The sequence below is a fragment of the Alligator sinensis genome, unplaced genomic scaffold (genome assembly GCF_000455745.1).
Source record: "Alligator sinensis unplaced genomic scaffold, ASM45574v1 scaffold116_1, whole genome shotgun sequence".
Lineage (NCBI taxonomy): Eukaryota > Metazoa > Chordata > Crocodylia > Alligatoridae > Alligator > Alligator sinensis.
In genome coordinates this window covers 2163661-2186479 of record NW_005841908.1, presented here as the reverse complement: position 1 = coordinate 2186479, position 22819 = coordinate 2163661, and the positions used below count along the sequence as shown (strand labels likewise).

Sequence of the window (22819 nt, the reverse complement as noted above, 5' to 3'; positions counted from 1 at the left end):
AACCATTTGTCCTTCTACTTTCTACACAAGTTACTGCATTTCCTCACATATCACATGCCCCCCAAATAAAATATGCACCTTGCTTTTGAAAAGCAGAATGCAGAAAAAAGGTTTTTTTCCCCAAGTCATGGCCAGCTCTGTGACATGGGGTAAGTCCTCCTGGAAACACAGAAGTGTGGCACCCCAGGAGACAACCTGTGTGAGGCAGCAGGAACTTCCTGGCATGGCAGGATGGCAACAAGGCTATGGCCCAGACCTTTGCAAGGGCAGTGGCAAGACTGTTACTTCATTACTATACATAGTTCCTTATGTAAGCTCCTGTACATAATCAAGTGCTGTTTTCACACCATACCTCATCAGGATATTACAGATTGCATATAGCAGCTCACTCACCCTCGGCCAGCTGAGTGGCTTTTTAGCCAAAAGCTATTGCCTCACTAGCAGCAGTCAGAGGCCTAGCAAACTGCTTGCTGCCCCATGGAGAAGTGGCAGCTGTTCTGGCAGCCATTTAACAGAGTGTCTCTTACATTGCTTCTATTCCATTGAAAACAAATCAGCTTCTCTTCTTAAGACCCCAATTTTGGAAGGCTGATTTTGTGGTACATGTAGTATGTGAGCGTATACAAATAAAAGACAATGAAAAGAAAGAAGTAAGCTTCTATTAGGTAGATTTTTTTAGCAGTTAAATTTACATAGGACCTGATTCTGTCAGGGATTGAGTGCTCTCAGGAGGAGTTGTTAGGTATGAATATCATCCTACATTATACTTTACTCGGGGGTAAGCTTTAGAATTGGATATTGTTCTCAGACCATCTCTTCAAACAGAGCAATCACTCTATTTGCTTCCTTATTTTAAAAGACAGCTCAACTACTAGTGTGTAAATAAGCAAGGCAGATTGTTGGCCTTTAAAAAGAAAACTATTGTTAACAGCTGCTTCTGAGCATGTATGTTTTATCATCATATTGTTGCTTATGAGTGGTTCCCCAAGATTTCATCAAGGTTGATATCTTTCATCCAGTCATCATTGCCAGGCTCTGTTTTCAATAAAGAATCTATAAAGTCTGAATCACTATTGAGTGCAGGTCCTATGTTGTCACCTTGCTGGTTAAGAAAGTCAAATGATAAGTCGCTAGTAGGATCATTTCCTTGGTAAGCCCTTGAGTTTTGGTTGGTTGATGTAAAACTGGTGGATGGCAGGGATGATGGTGGGGTCATACTTGCTCCTGGCTGATTCAAATTAGGCACAGTCTGTCCTCTTAGCTGGTTAGGTCTCACGCTTAGACCTCTTAGTGATCCAGCAGTTTGTCCATTTAATGTTTGGTGTGCTTGGTTTAGAGGTGGTCTCATTTGCACTGCTGCTGTTAGCTGGTTAGGAGGCACCATCGCACGTGGGGAGAAATGCTGGTTGCCTATGGAGCGTTGCAGAGCCTGGTTAGGATATGGTGTGCTTGTGGGGAAACGAACCCCTGCAGGTTTCAGTGTGTCCTGCTGCTTTGTTGTGGCTTCTTGAGAGGCCCAGTTTTGAGCTGTAGTGCTGGAAGTGATCATAACACTTGATGGTCTTTGAGCTGGGAAACTTGTAGCTCCGTGGCTTAAGCTTGGTCTTACCTGCTGAGAGCTGACCACTGACCCAGTCCCAAAAGCTGCTGCATTATTTCCTTGTGTCAGGGTTTGTGGTCGAGACATCATGGGGTTGTTTTGACTTGTTATGATTTGGTTTTGGTTTCTGTGTGGTTGCATTTGGTTCATTCCTGAAGTTATGCTGTACGCACCGGGCTGATTGCAAGGAATGTTTCCATAACAGCTCATGCTCCGAGCTGCAGGAATAGAAGGCATCCTGGTTCCAGGTGGCAAAAGGCTAGAATTTTGGGGCAAAATGGTATGAGTTGAAATGGGGTTTGATAAAGACAGACTGGAGTTCATGCTTACAGCTGGTGAACCACCTAGACAAAGAAAGGGAAAAAAGACATGCATTGAAATTTTTTCATTAAAATATGCAACAGATTATAACTTTAGTTTCTTAGAGCATAATCTCTTTACTGGGGTAAACTAATGTCCTAATGCTTGAGTGGAAGGTAATGATTTTGCCACACCTTGCCTTTCAGAAGCCAGTAGCATCCACAAAGGCAAAAAGCCTTCCTTGCTTCTACAGGCAATGAGCAAAAGTTCGGAAGCAAGGGATTACCACTCTGTCATGGTAACTGCATCCTCTTCTCTTTTCACTCTGGTCACATTCTCCTGACCTTTCATTTGTCTCTACTGAAATGCAGATTGTTTGCATGTACCCAGAATATCAAGTGATCTAGATCTCCATGTTTTGTTGACTTTATCCTCTTCATTATTTACCAGTATCCATGAACGCCACGTGCCCCTGGAGGCTGGGGGGGGGCACGGCAAGCTCCTGCAGCACTGTTGGCAGCAGGAGTGTGGTGGTGGTGAGCGGTGAGTCCCCGCAGGCAGCCTCAGCGCTGTCAGCAGTGGAGGGGTGAGCGCTGACCAGCGGTTGGTGACCACCCGCAGATGGCGCCCGGGGCGGCAGCCAGTGGCGATTGGGGACTGCCTGCAGATGCCGCTGCAGGCAGGCGGACGGAGTGGGGGGTGAGCAGCAACTGCAGACAGGTGCTGCCAGCAGTGTCAGTGGCGCTTTTTGCAGGGGGTGCACTGCCAATCTCAGGGGGTGCACATGCACCTGTGTGCACCCCCTACACATCACCAATGCCACTATCCCACTGTTTTTCATATATAAAATGTATCCACAATGATTTTACATTTTCTTCCAGGTCATTGACAAAAATGTTAAATACATGTGACCAAGGACTAATCTTTGAAGGATCTTACACTTGAAATATAGTCACTTTCTCTTTTTCACAATTACAGACCTATCAGTTAACCAGTTTTTAATCTACATCACGACTGACCCATTGATTTTCCATCATTCTCATTTCTTAGTCAAAATTCTGTGCCATATCAAAATAAACGCCTTAAAGAAATATATTGCAAACTCATCAAAAAAGTTCTCAAGTTAGTTTGATGGGATCTGTTTTAATAAACCCAAGTTCATCAGCATTATATTAGTTCACTTTTACTTTTTATTAATTAAAAGCTTTATCAATTTTTCCATTATTTTGCTTTGGATCAGTTTTAGGGTTATAATTATCTGACTAATTTTGTTCACCTTTGTGAATATTGGTGCTATATTACTCTTCTTCCAGACCTGCAGAACTTCCCAAATGTTCCTAAGACTTATTAAAAATAATTTTAAGATTCAAAAGAGCTCCTCATCCATTTCATTTACAACTCCTGTGTGCAAGTTATTCATCTGGTTATTTAAACTAATTTTCATACCAGTGCTATGACATCCTCCTCAGTTAGTGTTGGAATGGAAAGTAATTCATCATCATGAAATGAATATATCATCTAGCTTCTGTCCCAATATAGAAAAGACATACTGTATTTACTTGAATATAAGATGACACTGAACATAAGACAACCCCTGAATAATTATATTCTATCTATGGTAAATTTATAAATTTGTTATAATTTTTCAGGTATAGAATCTAATTATTGGAGGTTTGCCTTGAATCTGTCCACCTCCCACTGCTAAAGCAGGAAAAATAAATCTGGGGAGGTCAAGTGGCCTCCTTGCCTTCTGGCCTTGCAGCTTCCTTTCCCTATAGACCGCTCCCCCTCTCTTTACTGTCAGACCCTACTCCCCTGAGCATAGACTCAGTACATCCAGAATTAATGCATTTTTCCTTTTTTGAAACTCCTGCAAGTTTTAGCACAAGTACTCCACAAACACACTTTCAAGCAGCACTTTTGTACCTTCTATATAGCAAACTTTTTTTTTGGAAAATTTTTTGTATTCCAGGTCAAATTAGCCAAGTCAGTTCTGAGTCCTCTTGATTGAGCAAACTCACTCATTCAAACACTATATGTGGTGCTACAACCAGCAAGTATCCTCTACCCCAGACTTTTCAGCCTGGGGCTTCAGATACTCCCAAATCCATTGGTGGGCATCCTTCACGCAGGCCTAAGCCCAGAGGCTTGGGGTTTAGATACCCCTGAGTCCCACTTGCCTTTAGCCAATGGCCACAGGAGCAAGCTAGGAAGGAGTCCCCCATTTCCATAAAGTAAGTGTGTAGCTGAGATCCTCCCACTGGAAGCTGGCCACTGGGAAGCTAATTACAAGACTCTCATAGGGTGTCTTGTCTATAGTGCATTGGACAGGGGTGCACCCTCCACTACACAATGCCATTTAAATCCATCTTGGTCTGGCAACAGACCCATGCAGTGACTATACTTGATCTTAGCCCACAAGAGTACCTACTATGTAGCAAACAATGCATGATATTAGTCCAAAGTGAAAGCTTGTGATTTACCATATAGTTCATTGGGCTGGGCCACTGGAAGAGTTAACAGCATTTCTGGCCATGGTGACCCCATAGCTCAGCACTACTCAGAATGTGTGTGTACTCCAGATACCACCTCTCACCACACACAAGGATCCAGTAGCTCCCCACTCATGACTGGAACCAGATGTTCTTGTCAAGAGTCCTGGGATCCTCCAAAAATGTATATGCAGATGAGGAGCAGGACAACCTGGTCCAGCTCTACCGCATGGAGGGCAGGGCCACATGAATCATATGTCACAGGCTGAGACAGAGGGTGACAGAGGGATTCTGGGTTAACTGTTTGTTCCTATTTGCCAGACAGCTGTTAAAGAAACAGGAATAATTAGAAATGGGAAACAGTACACACAATGCACAGTAAAGATGCAATCAAAGCATGGCTCAGCTGTGGGACTGAAGAGGAAATCAAAATATATTCATTGTAGTGGCTCACAATGACTTGAAAAAAGAGTTAGTGCCAAAGGGGACTGAGTGCAATGGGCACTATCATATATGTTATTCAGATGGGCTTCACTAACCTATCCTTGTGAAATGTGGCTTTGCTGTACTTGGAATGGGAGATCCCCTTCTCCCTGATCTGTCATGGCTTTGTGTAGTTGAGCATGGAGACTTCTCCTTTGCACTGTAGGCAGGCCCTTCCACGAGAATCTACTATAGCCTCCCAATGGGAAGATCTCAGCTGCATACTTTATTTTATGGAGGTGGGGCATTTCTCTTAGCTTGCTCTTTTGGGTAAGGGTAAGCGAGACTCAGGGGCATCCGAACCACAAGATCCCTGGGCTTGGGGCTTACATGTAGGATGCCTGCCATGGATTTGGAAGTATCTGAAGCCTCAAGATGAAGTGTCTGGGAGGTAAGATTCTTGCTGGTGGCAACACCATATGGACCCGAACAACTGAGCTCTGCTCAGTGGATGGAATTTGGCCTGAGACAAAATTAAAAATAAGAATGTGGAAAGTTCCCATCAGCATCTTGGCCATTTTGGCTAAGATCAAATGTAGCACCAAGGAGAGGGTGTCAGGGCTGGTTCTGGCCCTTCCGGTGTCAGCCTGGTATTGCAGTACCTCTAGTTCCCTGCAGAGGGAACACCCACTTTTTTTTATTAACAAAAAAAAGTTTCCATCAGAATTTTTGGCACCAGGAGAGGGTATCAGAGCTTTCTCTGACTTCTCTGAGTGCTGACCTGGTATTGCAGTACTTCCAGGCCCAGTGCTCGTTCCCTCCTGAGGGAGCAACTGCCCATTTTTTTAAGGGCCACATGAAGGAAAAAAAAGGGTTCCTATCAATATGCTTACCCTATATAGGTCATATATTTTATAGTCATGCTCAGTGTTGGCTGCATGTAATCAGCTTTAGAGTTGGTTTTCATTACTGCAGCAGTTTAATGATAGACAACGTATTTAATGTGGCTTTTTCCAAATGTAAGATGAGGAACTTTTTTCTACATGCTGATTGGGGAAAAAAATGTCTTATATTTGAGTAAATGCAATATTTCTTGAACATTCCTATTTTGTATTATTATCAACAATTCTACTATTTCTGGTTATAATAAACCAGTGTCATTTTTCTGTTTCCTTTAGTTCTTTATGCACAAAAAATATCCTTCCCTCTGTTGTCCTTAATTCTTAACATGACTCCACAATATAGTTGTATCCAAATCAACAAAAGTGAACTTCCTCAGGACTGGCAGCCCATGGAGTGAGAGGCACTCTGAGAATCCAGCTGGATCTACTGCAGAACAGATGAGGGGATAGACAGACTACTATCAGGGGACCCTGTGACTGCACTGTACTTCTGGAAGCGAAGGAAAAATCAACCTTAAGTTTATAACTTCATATATCAAGCTCCATAGTTGACTGCACTAATAATCTATGTATCATATGCTGTGCATTTGATTGTAATATTTTTCAGTGACACCAACAAAGACCAGGGGTCTAATTCGGCATACTCATGCCAAAGTGAGGAATAACTCAATTGAAATTAACGGAGTTACAAAAGAAAGAAAGGTTGCAAGAGGAGAAGTGGGACCCTGCTATTATTTTAAGTAAAGCGGTCTTAGTATATTTGTAGAATTCCTTCACTCACCCCTGGGATGGAGCCCCTCCATTGGTGGAACAAGCCAACTGTTAAACAGCATAGAGGGCTACCACCCTGATTCTTGTGCAAATGCCATGAGATCTTTAAAGGGCACAAGTGGTCAGGATCTTAATTTTACATCTCATCCAAAAAACCAAGTTTCCCCTTATGTATGACTATATTTATCCTTTTATTTTTACACCAAAATATTTTCCATTCTAATTTCTTCCAGATGCAAAGGAACTTCTTCCATAGCAGTGTTTTGTTGACAACATATCCAGTGCCTAGACACCAAAAGATTTGGAGCTAGTGAGAAATGCATTTATTGCTCAATTCACCTGCTGTTATCATGGAGCTTATTACTATTGTTATAGAGGCAAAAAGCATCGGAAGGCAAGGTTTAATGATGTCTCTCATAGTTCCCATGGCATTTCATTTAACTTCTTGCTGCTCTGAGCTGTTTTCCTTTCTTCCATGACCTGAGCATAGCTATTCCCAGAAACAGGGAACAGATTCCCAGCTGCTGCTCCCTTATGCAACAGTTTCCTAATCAGTCCATCTGGTGTGTTCCCTCCAAGCACAGAGCACAGCTTTCTCCCCGGGTTTGTTCTGAAAAGCAGTCAGTTTCCTTTGTTGATTCAGTTACAGAGAGTGACTTGAATGACAGAACACCATTATTGCCAAGCCCAAATGTTAAAAATTTAGGAGTCAGGCACCAAAGCACCATGAGTTTGTCATAAATTTTAGAAGGTTTACATAAAAAGAGACATAAAATATTTGGGTTTTTTAGCTGCCTCCTGGATTTGATCTTTTTAGGGTGTTTTTGGTTGTATTTCAAAATTTTTCTACAACTATAAAACTTTAAAAAAATTTTTGTTAAAGAAAAGTTGACTGTTTTGGTTAATCACTTGACTCCAGAAATACACCAACCATCTCAGGATTTCAAAACAAATTACAAGAGTTTACCAGAGCTGCTGCTCTTCCTGATACCATTTTAACACAGCAAATTAGATACTATTCTGTCTGGGCCAGCGGTGGCTAACCTTTATGGCAAGTGTGCTACAAGTTAAGTCCACAGTATGAAATAGTACCGCTCTAATAATAAGCCACCATTGTCACCCAGATCCACTGCATCCAGTTGCCACTGGGATGTGGCAACACTGAATTTGGTGGCACCTACCCCCACAGCTCCCATGGGGCCAACCCCGCTCAAGTCAGCACTAACTCCTGACACCTGCTCCCTCCCTGATTGCTGCTTTGATCCTCTCCCCACCACCAACCATTGCTCTGATCCCTGCCTTCTCCCCAGCTGCCACTCCAATCCTGTTCCCAGTTCTCCCCAACTGCTGCACTGATCCCTTCCCAGACCCTGGCGCAGGAATTTACAGCAATGCAAAATGGGAACACAATGCTATCAGAACAGAATGTAAGCATCTTTTCTCTGCTTTGTGCTTGTTTTTGCATTGAAATAAACAGTAACACTCTGGCTACAAACAGACTTCACATTTATCCTGGGATAAACCATTTTATCCTAAGGCAAAGTGCAATCATTCAGACATCCATGTCCATTTTTCCAGGATAAATCCTAAAAAGGATTCATGTGATGAGAAGTACCAACAGTTTATCCTGGGACATTGCAAAATTTGTTTCAACTGTTATCCTAGGAGTGCATTATTCAATCAACAGCATTCAGCTGTTCACTAAGCCCTGATCAGAAGGGTACTATGTGTGTGCCAATCCTGGGAGATTTCTGTTCCAGGACAAACACAGACGCACCTTATCCAGGGACAAATGCAACGTCTGTTCCTATCCCAAAAATCAGGCCCTTACCATCAGGCCTTCAGGGGCATCTTGGATAAACTTCCTCACTGTGGCTTTCTTTTTCATTAAGCCCCACTTACCAGAATACTGGTTGGTCTGTTGCATGTTGACCACATTTCTTCTTTGGTCTTTATAATCTGGTGGTGGCCTTGTCAAATGTCTGTTTAATTGGTCTTGTGCATTGATTTTCTCCTACAGGATTAGAACAGAAATAAAAAATGTATTAATTTGTTTTCTTCATATGTTATCCTGGCAAATCCCCTCTTTCCCCCATGCTGTCCACAGTGGTAGTTTTAAGCCGAGTGTAGCAATTGCTCCTTAGGGACTTTGTTTACTGAAGTGTGTGGGATTTCCATTATTTCAGTGTGCTTGAGTCATGTTCATTCTGCCTCCTCCTCCTGCTTAAAGTCACTGTGAGCTAGATCAGGGCCTTAAAATCTAGCAACATGTTTTTCATCATTTTTGTACCAATAACTCCTAAATAATTTGACTTCAGTTTAAGTTGCCCAAGTAAAACCTGGTTGACTTCAGTATGCCCACTTGGTAACTGTTGGGGATCTTGACCCATTGTTGAAAAGCACTTGTCACAAAACGCCCCCTTTTTATGTGAGAAGAACTTCTCTGTATACATCCAGGAAGATATTACATTGTCCCGCTTCACACCTTTCCCCAAAACTCCTCTCAGCTGTGGGGTCTCCAAAAAATCTGACATGCACTAGGCAGTGTACATCCTATATGCAAACTGTGCGGTGACTATTTTACACACAAACCAGAACTGCTTCACTGTTGCCTTTCATTTTCCTGAATGTTTCAGCTACTACCTGTTATGTTTCCTGTTGTACCTAGATTGCATGCACGTGTATGACAAGAACCTCCTGTAAAAAGGCCGTAACCTTGTTCTTACTTACGTCCTTGTGCCTCTTGGCTGGTTTTTCATTTAACTGAGAAAACTGCTTACAGACCTTTGCTGCTTAAATTGTGTGCTGTGTAATAATAACATTTGCCTCAGGGAACAACGTGAGATTGCAAGCTCCCTGTGGCAGGAGTGTGAGTTTGCAGTGTCAAAAGCTATTGGGTACATCTCCTGACCGAGGCCTTTGGAAACGATGACTCAAAATAATTATAATCTTTTTGAAACAGACAAAAACCCAAGAGAAACAAAGATTTATAGACTAAAGTTAAGACTTGCCTTCAGACCTCTTGCTATTCCTTTGTTCTCAGGGTTAGCCCCATCCACCCTCCTTCTGCCCTGATTGCTCCTCTCTTCACTTCTGGCTGTACCTTGTGCAGCCAGCATTTATACTGAGTCTGGCTCTCCATGCCTATAAGAGGGGATGCAAGCAGGAAAGTGACCTTGGGGGGTGAATAAGCCCAATCTCAAGCTGAGGGAAGGATTTTGTGCTGATCTGATTGCCCATATCTGTGAAGGAGGAAGCAGAGAGGTGTACCACGTTCAGGTACTCAATTCCAAATCAGTCAGCAACTGATGTCACAAAATCCTCATTGAGGGCTGGATCCACCTCTCCTTAACGTCAGGGGTAAAACTCCACATACTGTAATGCTGATGGATCAGCCTCTAATACTCTTCCTGAAGGTTAATATCAAGAATTTATGTTTCCAGTGTGCTGGTCATAAGCTCAAAAGCTCTGAATCCTCTGAGGCAGGTGACTGTCAATGTTTAGCAGGTGTGAGTAAGGACCAGGTCTTTCTTTCTTATTAAGAGAAAGCTTAATAAGCCTAATAATTCCTTGCTAAACCAGGACCATTGATTAACATGCAGTTTTCCCCAGAAGTGTGTGCACTGTCCCGTATCTCCTGGATTCCCACTTCCTCTGCAATGTACTACACCATGTACTTGTGTTTCACACTTGAGAAGACTGTGGGCCTCTGATCTGAAGTAGGCAAATTAGGAGCATCCTCTGCCAAAAAAAAATGCTTGGAAAATAAGTCTCAAAACCTGGGCCCCTTAGTTAAATGCTCCCTTTCTGAAAAGCTTTAAGTATCACCTCCTTCCCCCTGTCCCCAACAGATACATGCCAAAAACCAGAAGCTCAATTGTGACGCTCTCCCTGAGTTGTCAAAATGCCTTTAACCTCACAGAGGAGGAATCTGCTCACATCGGCAATCCTAACCACCACGACTGCATGCCACTTGGTCTGAAGGTTCACGGGGCCTGTGCTTGGGTGGTCCTTGAAGGCTCCCAGCATCTCCTAGGGAGGGGTGCTGAACACATTCATGTCCAAACAATTCTGCTAGTCTCCAGCTTGCTTTCACTGTGAACTGACAGGCAAAATTGGTCCAAACACTCTCCATTTCTGGAGGGGTTTGGGGTAAGGTGGGCCCTAGAGGGTGGGCAGCTGAGTGAGGAAGGTGGCAAGTAGTTATGAGCACATCTTAAAAGGTTTCAATATATGAAAACGGGGTGTTGGGGGAGATATGGCTTTCATTTACACTAAAGTCCCACTGTTGCCAAACTCTTTCACTGTGAATGGGTCATAAAGTGGATGTGAATTAAAACTATATTAATTTTAAAATCCTTTTAAATTGCCAGAATTGTGTGATGAGTTCAGCATTAGAGAGACTTGGGTCCTGAATATTTATCTGAAGATGATGAGAGCTATCCTGATCCCTTCTTCTTCTAATCTCACACAAGGTTTCCTTGTGAGAAATGTGGTCATTCTGCTTCCAGGCCTGGTTAGAAACAGCACGAGAATGTTCTTTCTTGCAGTATTTAAACATTTCCCTATTTCCCATTTTGGGAATGTGTAGCCTGATTAAGGTTTATCAGGCTCATTTTAAATTACCACTCAGCCTGAACCATTAAGAAGAAAGAAACCATTTAGCTCTCATAAAAGTTTAGTTTTTCAATAATTAATATACATTTTACCTGAAATTGTTTAAAAAAATAGTAAACTAGAAACAAATGCAAGCTGACTAAAAGAGTACTCACTCTGTTTAATTTGTCTTTAGCTTTAATTTATTTTTCTTTTCAATTAGAACTGTGCAATTAACTGATTTTTTTAGTTTGCTGACAATTTGGAAAAATTAAAAAATAACATTTGGGGGAGATTATTAGCAATTAAAGAAATTTAAAAGCCAACAAGTCAAAGAAATAGTACAATCTGAAAAAAATGTTTCATTTCAAATAAAGCATTTTTACTTTAAAAATGTATCTTTAAATAGAACATTTCTAAACAAAAAGTTAAGTGTTTTGTATTGAAAAGGTCAAAATGAACCATTTTGACTAGTTTAAATTGGTATTATTTATAAATAAATACCATGAAATGTATTTATCATGAAGCATGGTAAATGCTTCATGGTTTATTGGTATTTCATGGTATTGAAAACGTATTTTTCTTGTGGTAAAAAAAATTGCTAAAAAAATATGCCCCAGCTCTAACTGGAGTACTTCTCAGGAAGAAGAGTCTGATTTCTGTTGTCCCATCTGCTGTGCAAAGGGGGGAGACAATAAACAGCAGCAAATATCAGAAAAAATGTGAACAGGAGCAGCAGGAGAGGACTTCTGAATGGCCCGAAGATCTGCACAGCATCTGCTCCAGCAAAGTATTTGAGCACATGGTTATCATTAAACACCTGGTTCTGAAATCAATAGACCTGATTTTCATTGACACTAAATGGCTTTATACTACCCTGCTCCGGCAAACCAGTCTGAAAGTAAATAGAAACCTAACTTATACCCCCTGTTAGTTTCCATACTGCTCTTCCTGACTTTCCTTCCTCTCACCCCTGCAATAAGCCATACCTATCTGCTTCTGTGTCCTAAGTTCCAAACACAGATCTCAGACAGGGAAACCAGTCTGCAGGGACCCCTGGACCACTCTCAAGATTTCTGTCTCTGGTGTGGTTGAGAGCAGCAGTGGGGTGGGCATCCCCAGAACATCCTCACTGCCTCACTTCTAGGTCTGGAGCACAAGGAATGGGTGTTAGTTTGTAGGGTTATTTTTGAGGGTAGGCTCAAGAGCAGAGAAGAACTAGCATGGATATCCCTTCTGTAAATGTAAGAATCAGACTCACCGTGAATCCTCACATGCTCAAAATTAAGCTTGTAAAACTAAAATTAAATAGGTACTTTCCTATTTGGAGATATAACCCGAGGTAAAAGATGAAATTGAGGAAAAGAGAACTCAAACTCAATATCAGGGACAATCTCCTGATGGTGGGATCTGTTAGACTGTTGAATGGTCTCCCAAATTAAGTCATGGAAACTTATATGCTCAATTCACTTAAAATGGGCTGAACAAAGCACTCAGGAATATAATTGAAGGAACAACCCCAAATGTTCATTGTTGGCCAAGATCGCGTAACGGGTCTTTTGCATCGCCATTTTCTATTGTTTTATGAAAATTGTTTTCATATAGAATAGGAATGAGAAAGAAAATTTACCGGTTCTGCCAACATCTGTTGCTGTAGGAGGAGCTGCTTTTGCTCCATCATCTGCCTCTGCAAAACCTGTTTCTTTTCCATCAGTTGCTGATTCAACATTGATTGCTGGGATGAGTTCATGTAACCACTTCCAGTGTTTGGATTTGAACAAGCACTGGAATTTGGACTGGGGCCGGCACCTTGGCCTACCACAGAGTGTTGATCCTGAAAAAGAAATAGCAACTTGTGAATGATAAAAGGAATAAAAATGAAATAAGTGGAACTAAGAAGAAGCAGTAATCATTTTTACTTAGGGAAACTAGCAGCATGTTGTGGAAACTTAAAGGAAAGAACTGAGCTGTACCAGAAATTTTACAGCAAGTACTCTATAGAGACTGGGCACATCTACACGAGACATTTACGTAGTTGCCTAATTAGCTTTGCAGTAAATGTATTAGGCTGCAGGAAACTAATAAATTCTGCAACAGATTAGTGCTTGTAAATACAAGTACTATCCTGCTGCAGAGATTTTTTGTGTGTAGCATGCATGTGTAGATGCTGACCCGACTGGTTGGGGCATGAGGGTGCTTCCATGTGGGGGCTGCCTGCTGGCTGCCTGCTGGCTGGCTTTGCACTGAAACACCTTTGTGCCCCAGCCAGCCTCTCCGCAGCATGTTGAGCTGGGTCAGGGCAGCCCAGCCCAGGGTGCTCCCCTGGACCCGCTGCCAGCTGGGGCTGCTCCAATCTGGCTCAATGTGCTGCGGTCCAGGGATGATGTGTAAACATGGTCCCTGGAAGCAATAAACTATGATGAGATAGGTGCCAGCTTTTATTGCTTTGCCGTAATATGCACGTGTAAATGCACCCATTCAGTACTAGGACTGATAGCTATTGGTCACCTTGTTAGAAAATACAACAGAGGTCAGTTATTACTTCCCAGTGTAATGCCAGGTGCATTTTCACTGGTTCTTTTGTGGTTCCCTACGATCTCTGTGAAACACATCCAGAAATTCTGGAGTGTCTTCAGTAAGCTCCAAGATTTACACAGATCCTTGAAGATGAAATCAATCAGTTCTAACAGAACATCCTAAAGAGGTTTTATTTCCATTTTGGGTTCTATAGATGGCCTTGCTCAGCAAAGCCAAAGTCAAATGTATTGTAGGTATCACTATGTCATGCTAGTGTCTGTCTAATGCCTATTCTCCAAGGCTCCAGGTGCCTGAGGAAAGAGTACTGCCCCGATTCTCAGCCTACTTCCCTGAGAAGGACTTCAGAGACCCTATTCACATGAGTGAAGTTACACACGACTTGAAGTACTTGCAGGCTGAGCTCTATGACAAACCCTTCAGAGAGTGTAGTGGACATAAAAGAGCTGCACTAAAAGAGCAGCCTTCGAGGTGGAATAAGAGGCAAATATGGTGGAAGAAGGGAAAGACGATTCTTCCCTGGCACTAGAAATGGACAGCTTTGAAAGGATATTGTGTTGGGAGGCAGGGACACTCCTTGGTCTCTACCCAACAAGGAACAAACTCCAGGTCTCCCTTCTCCTTCCACACTGGTTTCTCAAGGAAGGGATGTCACAATGACAGCTTGGGAGACTTCAAAGAAATCTCTGAGAAAGTAGAAGCTCATTTAGGGGACAAAGGTTTAGACTGAAACCTTACTGGGGGCGTCTAGTTTATTTTCTTATTATAAACATTAGACAACATACTGAGCAACATATTGCCCTCTGCTTGTTCGCCAAACTAAAGAATATGATAAATAAGTCCCCATGTCAGCACACAACAATCTTTATTCTATAATGCAACACGCCAGAGTCATGTACTCAACAGATGCATAATATAATTCAGACAAGAGCTACTGGGGAATTTGCCAAAGTTACGGGAACAACACTTTCCTGACCTCCAGCCTCCACTGTCACACCTCATTATAGGAACAAAGATATACAACCTGGAGAAGCTCCAGATAATACAATATTCAACAGCCCATCTGTTTCACAGCAAAGCCCTCCATGAACGCATCACCCACTTTTGCGCTGGCTCCCCACAAATAGAATCCAGTTTCAGGGTTTTGTCCACTGCATTGATCTTAGAGATTTAAAAGCCCACTTCTTTCATAACCATGACCTTTCAAGATAGCTACATTCTTCAGAGATAATTAAACTTGACCTACAGGAGAAGCTTGTGAGTGCTAGAGACAGACGGCAAACCTGGAATACAGAGGTCGCTCTGCAAGAGTGAGGAATGGCCATCCACTGGACCTCTCCACCTTGAGAACTAAATCCACATTCCTGACACAGATTAAACTCTCTCCCCCACGAAAAAACCCCAAAAACAAATAAATCCAGCTATTTCTTCTACAGCCTAAAATGGCAGAAATAAAGCAATTGTTTTAAAATAATTTTGTAGCTTTTAGAAGGGAGCCATATAAGTACAGTTAAGCCACATATAAGCCAAATAGATAAAGCATGAGACAGTCTAAGTATGAATAAAAAACACATCCTTCATTTGGAGCCACCTGCATCCCCCAGGGCAGTGCTACAGTTCCACCCCTGAAAGTTTAATGGGCATTTACACAATTATATCTTTCAGTTCAAGAAAGAATCAAGAATGGCTCAGCCACTGCCACATTTTTCAGCCCTTATGTTAGCTGTGAGATACAAAATACCTCCTTTCCACAGCCCAGCCTGCCAAGATGTTGTGCAAACTTTTGTCCTTCTTCAAATATTTTGAAAGGAAAAATATGTTACAATAAATTGGCTTTGAGTCTACATTCAAATGGCACTCTTGCTTAAAGCCAGCCAACATGCTACATCCTTTAATAGAATTCATCTGTTTTGTCTTTGCACAGATAATGCACACTCCCTGAACTCATGCTTTTGAGGTCCAGGGTAAAAAAGAATATAACTAGAACAAAAACAACAACAACAACAAAACCTTTTCTCCTGCAGCTGCCCGTTTTATTGTGGTTTTTATTTTCAGATAAGCTAGGCAGTTTCCGTTCATGGGGCACGTCCCCACGAGAACGCACGTGCAGTTTGCAGTGCTGCAGACCTGTCTGCGGCACCGCAAACTGTATGCACTACATATGCGGTAGTTTGCCACACTGCTAATTTGAAGACAATGTCCCAGTGTTAAAAAAAAACTGTGGCAAAAAAAATAAAAAGGGGGCATCATATAACGGTGGCAGCATAGGCCACCCAAAACTGGAGCCTGGCTGGCCAGAGCCACACTCTGGCTGCTGGCCAAGCTCCATGTGCTCACATTGCCGCTGCTGGAGGCCCCCAGGTAAGGCTCCTGGGCCCAGCCCAGGTGCTGCCCCCAGCCTCCCCTACCTTACCCAGGACAATTTGCCATGTGCACAGGGGCAAGTAGTAGTGGCACAACTATGTGCCGCTGCTATTTGTTCCCAGGGAAATGCATATGCACACTTGTCTAGACACAACCATGATGCCTATTAAATGATTAAAGAAAAAAGCCTGTTTATAACAGCAGTTGGCACAAAAAACATAGCTGTTTGGCAAAAAGGCACTGAAAGAACTATGTAAATCATGTGATTTTACCACTTTAATTTTCAGCATTTGGTGTCCTCTTTGCTGTCCTAAAATGAATTTATTAGGTGTTATTTGTCCTGCTTGTAGGGTTCTGATGGTGAGAGAAGGAAGAATACTTTCCTAATAAACCACAAGTTGTGTAGGGGTGAGTTGTGCTACCAGCAACCCTTACAGATCTGGTTCTGTTGGATCCAATTCTCCTCTCATGTACATCACTCTACATCAGGAGCCAAATGAATGACACCCATGTAAAATGGGTTAAAGTGAAATCAGATTTTATTAATCAAAATATTCATAGATTCATAAATTGTTTGGGGCTGGAAGGGACCTTGCAGATCATCGGGTACAGCCCACCCGATCTAGGCAGGAAGACAACTGGGGCTAGGTGACCCCAGAGAGGTGACTGTCCAGTCTCCTCTTGAAAACCTCCAGGGTAGTGTGGCGGTTGGGTGGCTTGCGGAGCTATGGCCAGTAGCTCGAAACGTCAGGTGGGTACTTTTGACCGATGGAGCGGAATTAGGCACTGAAACGTATTGGTTGAACTAGAGATTGTTTACTTACACCGTCGATGAACACAGTGCAGGTAGAGAAACTGGCTTAGGTTACGGTTACAAATGCGACGAGAGCTCTTTGACACGAACGAAACGAGACGTCAGTGAACGGCTTATCGAGCATGCAGGGACAGGGTATGTCAGGTAAGTCGGTGACGGGGAGTCGTTGGTGGGTGATCAGTCCGCCAAGTCTACTCCGAGGTGTATGCGGAGTTCTCCAACTTGGGTGGAAACTGCTTTAACTTTTATATGGTCAGTAAGCCAATTACTAGCCGCCAGGTAGGAATAATTTGGAACCAGCCAATTACTGGCGTGCGTTCAAACCATGCAGCCATTGGACTTGGTGGGATTTTCCCCTGTGCCGGAATTTTCCACCGTAGCGGATTTTTTCCACTGTGATGTAGCATTTAGTTACTAGGCTCTGACACAGCGGAATTTTCCACCACGATATGATGTGATGGCGGAATTTCCCCACTGTGGTATAGGCATCAAACCAATGGAATTTTCCACTGTGCCATAGGCATCAAATTACTGGGTTCTGACAGGTAGGTGACTGCACCACCTCTGGAGGGAGTTTATTCCACATTCTGGACACCCTGACTGCAAAGGAGTTTTTCCTGGTATTAAGTCTGAAGAGGCCTTTCAAAAGTTTGTATCCATTGCTCCTGGTCTTCCCCAGGAGTGCCCTAGTGAACCATTATTCACCGAGCTCCTGGTGCACTCCTCTGATATAGCGGTAAGCTGCTACCAGGTCCCCTCTCAACCTTCTTTAGGCTAAAGGGGTCCAGTTCCCTCAGTCTTTCCTTGCATGGCTTGTCTTGCAAGTCCCTGATCATATGGATGGCTCTTTTCCGGACCTTTTCAAGTTTTTCCACATCCTTCTTGAAGTGTGGCGCCCAGAATGGATTTTTAGCCCTAATACGATTTTTAACCTAAATATATGGTGACACAAATTCTGCCTGCTTTTCCTTTGGATTTATACTGATGTCCTTGAGAAGAGAACTTGGCCCTGCATTACATTATTTATTGTTAAACAAATAATGTCCACAATGTTTTACTGGAATTTTTTTCTTTATAACCAGATACTCAAATATACTGGGCCAAATTCAAATCTTAGTTCAACCAGACAGTATGTGTCATCCATATAGGGATGGTATGAGTTATTTGCCTCTGCTCAGATGCAAGGTCCAACTTCCAATCGAGCCCTAAATACATGACTTGCTACAGACAAATCTATTCTGCATAGCAAAGGATGTTATTGAGGGTAAATGAGAGGCTAAATGAGCTAGGGTTATTTAGTTTGGAGAAGAGAAGACTGAGGAGGTATTTGATAACAGTCTTCAAATACCTGAAAGTTGATAACAGAGGATGGAGACAGACCATTCTCTGTGGCTGGAGGGGAAAGGATTAGGAGCGATGGCTTCAAACTGGAGGACGACATTTAGGTTGGTGATTAGGAAGAGCTTTCTGACCATGAGGATGGCTAGTTTCCGGGGATGGCTATTCCACAACTTCCACTGAAAAGTCTATCTAGAGGAGGGATGGAATTTTCACCCCTGGAAATCTTCAAGAATAGGCTGCACAAACACTTGTCTGGGATGGTTTAGTCAAGGTTGAGCCTGCCCTGACAAGCAGGCTGGTCACTAGATGACCTCATGAAGTTCCTTCAGCCCTACTTCGCTATAATCCTGTGATCTTGAATGAGTACTATAGAGCTAATCCTAAGACTTCCCTCACTTCAGGCTACCAGAGGCATTTTTACCTGAGGCACAAAGCCTCTGGAGGGAGCACCTCCTGGGATACTGTGCCCTCTACCACAGGGCTGTGCTTAACATCATACTGGAGTTGGAATGTTTTCATAGATTCATAGATGCTAGGGTCGGAAGGGACCTCAATAGATCAAGTCCAACCCGCTGCATAGGCAGGAAAGTGCCGGGGTTAGACAACCCCAGCCAGGTGCATGTCTAGCCTCCTCTTGAAGACCCCCAGGGTAGGGGAGAGCACGACCTCCCTTGGGAGCCCATTCCAGATTTTGTCCACTCTAACTGTGAAGAAGTTCTTCCTAATGTCTAGTGTAAATCTGCTTTCTGCTAGTTTACAGCCATTATTTCTTGTGACCTCCAGGGGCACCTTAGTGAGTAGAGCCTCACCAATTCCCTTGTGTGCCCCCATGATGAATTTATAGGCAGCCACAAGGTCACCTCTTAACCTTCTCTTGCGGAGACTGAAGAGGTCAAGGTGCCCTAGTCTCTCCTCATAGGGCTTGGCCTGCGAGCCCTTAACCATACGAGTGGCCCTTCTCTGGATCCTCTCCAGGTTATCCACATCCCTCTTAAAATGTGGCGCACAAAACTGCATGCAGTTTTCCAACTGCGGTCTGACCAGTGCCTGATAGAGGGGAAGTATCACCTCCTTGGTTCTGTTTTTCATGCATCTGCTGATGCATGATAAAGTGCAGTTAGTTTTGCTGATGATTTTGTCACACTGACAACTCGTGTTCATCTTGGAGTCCACTAGGACTCCAAGATCCCTTTCCGCTTCCATGCCACCAAGCAGGTCATTTCCTAAGCAGTAGGTACGCTGGACGTTTTTCCTCCCTAGGTGTAGCACTTTGCATTTCTCCTTGTTGAACTGCATTCTGTTGTTTTCTGCCCATTTGTCCGACCTGTCCAGGTCTGCCTGTAGTTGTTCCCTGCCCTCTGGTGTGTCCATTTCTCCCCACAGTTTTGTATCATCTGCAAACTTGGACAGAGTACACTTCACTCCCTCGTCCAAGTCACTGATGAAGACATTGAAGAGTATCGGTCCAAGGACTGAGCCCTGCAGGACCCCACTGCCCATGTCCTTTCAGGTCGATACTGACCCATCCACCACCACTCTCTGGGTATGACCGTCTAGCTAATTTGCCACCCACCGGACTGTGTAATCATCCAAGTCACAGCCTCTTAATTTGTTCACCAGTATGGTGTGGGATACCATATTGAAGGCCTTCCTGAAGTCTAAGTAAATGATGTCTACCCCTACTCCTGTGTCCAGGTGTTTTGTAACCTGGTCATAAAAAGAGACTAGATTAGTCAGGCATGATCTACCTGCTACAAACCCGTGTTAGTTTCCCCTCAGCATAATTTTTCCTGCTGGGCTCTCACATATATGAGCCTTAATAATCTTTTCAAAAACTTTGCCAAGGATGAAGGTGAGACTGACTGGCCTATAGTTGCCTGGATCCTCCTTCCTCCCCTTCTTGAAAATAGGGACCACATTGGCCCTTTTCCAGTCCTCCGGGACCTGGCCTGTGCACCACGAGTGCTCAACTATTCTTGCCTCTTTTCAGAGGATGGGACAGGACATTCCTCTACCTTGTATGAGTCTCAGGCCAGCCAGTTCACCCAGTACTGGCAGCTTTAAATATATCTAGGAATTATGATAAGGATCTATAAGAAACAATTCTGTTTACTTATAACAATGCATTAAGGGTTTGTTTTAATTTACATAAAGACCTTATGCTGCTGTAGCACACAAAAGAGATTTAAAGGAGGCATAACATTGTTATCGCCCCTTTAAGAACACTTTACCCTGCCACAGGGCACACCTACAGGTCCAATTAATCCCTCGACTCTGCCGTAAACATCTCATGTAGACATGCTCACAGTGATGTAAATCTGTTTTAATGTAAATAAGAATCAGTCCCTACGTTAGAATGCATTGTAAGGGTTTATCTGATCGTAGGGCTGGATACAGATCTTTGATCTGGATTTTGTGCTTGTTTAAACTATGGTTGAGGCAAAAGTTACTGACTGTAGTATGAAGATTAAATGCCAGTGGCAGCTGCTTGTCACTACATAGGTTTGTATCCAGTAGAGATACCAAAAGCTTTTTCTAGTTCCATGGAGTACTTCATGGTTAATAATGAATATTATATGTCACTGGTGGGGCTTTATAAACTCATTAGTTACTAACCAAGTCTGAATTACAGGTTATTTACCCTCTCTAAAACATCTTTCAATCAAAGCTTTTTTTAACTTTGGCCATACTGGGCCATCAGAAGGCTGATATGTTCAACTTGGTATGTAAGACAGAGTTGGCCAATGGACAGAATACAGCTTGTAGAGCAAAGCAGGCTGGTACCATCTTCAGATAACGGTCTAAGTGGGGGAAGCTGGTTTAAATTCACTGAGATAAAAGGCTGCCACTGGCCTCTTTGTCACTTGGGCAAATTTTAAATATGCATATGTAAAGTTAGGTACCTAAATAAGCATCCTGATTTTCAGAGATCTTGAGCACCTGCAACCCCTATTGACTTGAGAGGGAGTTGCCAATATGTAAATATTGTAGATATGAAGTATTATTGTTGCTGCTCTCTAATTTTCCCCTAAAGGCTTCATAGCGACTTAAGCCACCATTGCATATTAAGGACAGCTTGCCCTGCCTCCCTCAGAATCAAACTCTTCTTCTGGCTGGACAATTCTTTGAGTGCAGCACCAGAGATTTTCTGCTCTCCAGCAGCTCAGCATATTGCTTCCACACTGCTCTAAGTGATTCTGTCCTAGGCTTGTAAAGTGAGATGAAAGACCTCATGGAAAAGGAACCCCTTATTTTTTTATGAGAAAACTTACAAAGAAAGAGGAGAGAATCTTTCCAACCAATGCTCAGGCATTACACCAATGGTAGCTATGGAACAGGCTGCTGGATAGAAACCTAGGGCACATACACGTGGACTAACTTTCTGACAGTTAAGACGATGTAACTTTTTAAAGTTGAGTTAACTGTCAGAGCATACACACATGTGCAGCAGAGTCAACTTAAATGTGGTACAAGAAAATACACCTCCAAGGCATATTATCTTGAGTCACACTAGTTAGGTCACCTTAGCTCACAAAATGCCTGCCATCATGTCAAGGAGCTGTATGTGTATATGCTCTGACGTGACTTAAGTCGACTTAGTTAAGTCACCTTATTTTAAGTTGACTTAGTACATGTATACATACCCCTAGCTCCCTACAAAGAGGAAGAGTGACAGGCTACATCCTTGTTCTCTCTCTGTATCTCTGCCTATTCAAACCCCCCTAAAAAAATGTTGTGAAGTTTCACTTCTGGACACATGATTCAGAGACAGTTTAGGAATATTAGAAAACAGGCACAGACTTTTAACCTCTTTGTCCCTGAAACACAGTGAAGTTGATGAATAACTTTTTTGCGAGAGAAAACTTGATTTCTGCTAAACCATTGCTCCCTCAGACACATTCTTCCACAGGGGAGTTACTATCTTTGTGAAAGGATAGGTTTCTGGTTCTTCAAGATTTTCTGTCAAAAGACACACTTTCTTTTCTGTCTTTCTCAAGTGGTTTATGTTTTTGGTGTCAGGCCTGAAGTGTCAGCTCTAACATTCACTCTTCTCTCACATGAGTTCTGGCTTAGAAAAACAAAGAATTAAAGTAAAAAATCAAGACTTAGTCACAAAGATCTGTGCAAATGCTGATGTCTGGTTGATGACAACCACTAACTCCAGTGCTTTCCAGGGGAGAAGCTATGTAACTGTATTTGTCTGGTAACTAAATCTGTACAGTTTGTTCACTGAAACAGCTTGTCTCAGTCTAATCTTATTTTCTATGATGCTATGATAATTTGCATAGCAGGCTATTCATGGCAGCGGGGTGGGGTGTGGTGATTAAGGCTACAACACAGATTTCTATCTAATATGTAGTCAAACTTGTTTGAAAAATACTTTAGGTTTCTGTAAAGTCTCTTGGGCTGGACCCTACAGGCCCAGCTCAAGATAGTTGCCCTTGTTCATGTATCTTCAGGATCCTAAATATTGGCCTCCCTCTCATTCAGATAAGGTTCGTTTAACAGCAAAGTGCCTACAAGTACCATTCTGAGCCTTTCGTTTACTAGCAGCTCAACGAGAATCTGGGGAAGTACTAACTCTGCTTTCTACATCCCCATGACTTTCCCTGGAGGTCTTGCTTTCAAGTGTTGATCTAGCCTGACCTTGTGTCAGAGGTAAGGTCACAGCTGAAGCAGG

General features: G+C 42.8%; 1 protein-coding gene and 1 pseudogene across 1 annotated transcript in view; one reads left to right on the top strand and one right to left on the bottom strand.

Annotated features, from left to right (window-relative positions):
* Positions 1–641: 641 nt before the first annotated feature.
* MAML2 (mastermind like transcriptional coactivator 2) overlaps positions 642–22819 on the bottom strand; it is a 108413-nt gene continuing 86235 nt past the window's right edge. Inside the window, exons 3-5 of the mRNA XM_025197863.1 lie at positions 12715–12918; positions 8391–8502; positions 642–1944 (exon numbers count right to left, since the gene is read on the bottom strand). Coding sequence (XP_025053648.1) covers positions 971–1944; positions 8391–8502; positions 12715–12918 — 1290 coding nt within the window. The 3' untranslated portion in view covers positions 642–970. The remainder of the gene's footprint in view (positions 1945–8390; positions 8503–12714; positions 12919–22819) is intronic.
* On the top strand, positions 5378–5633 carry LOC112549441 (annotated as a pseudogene).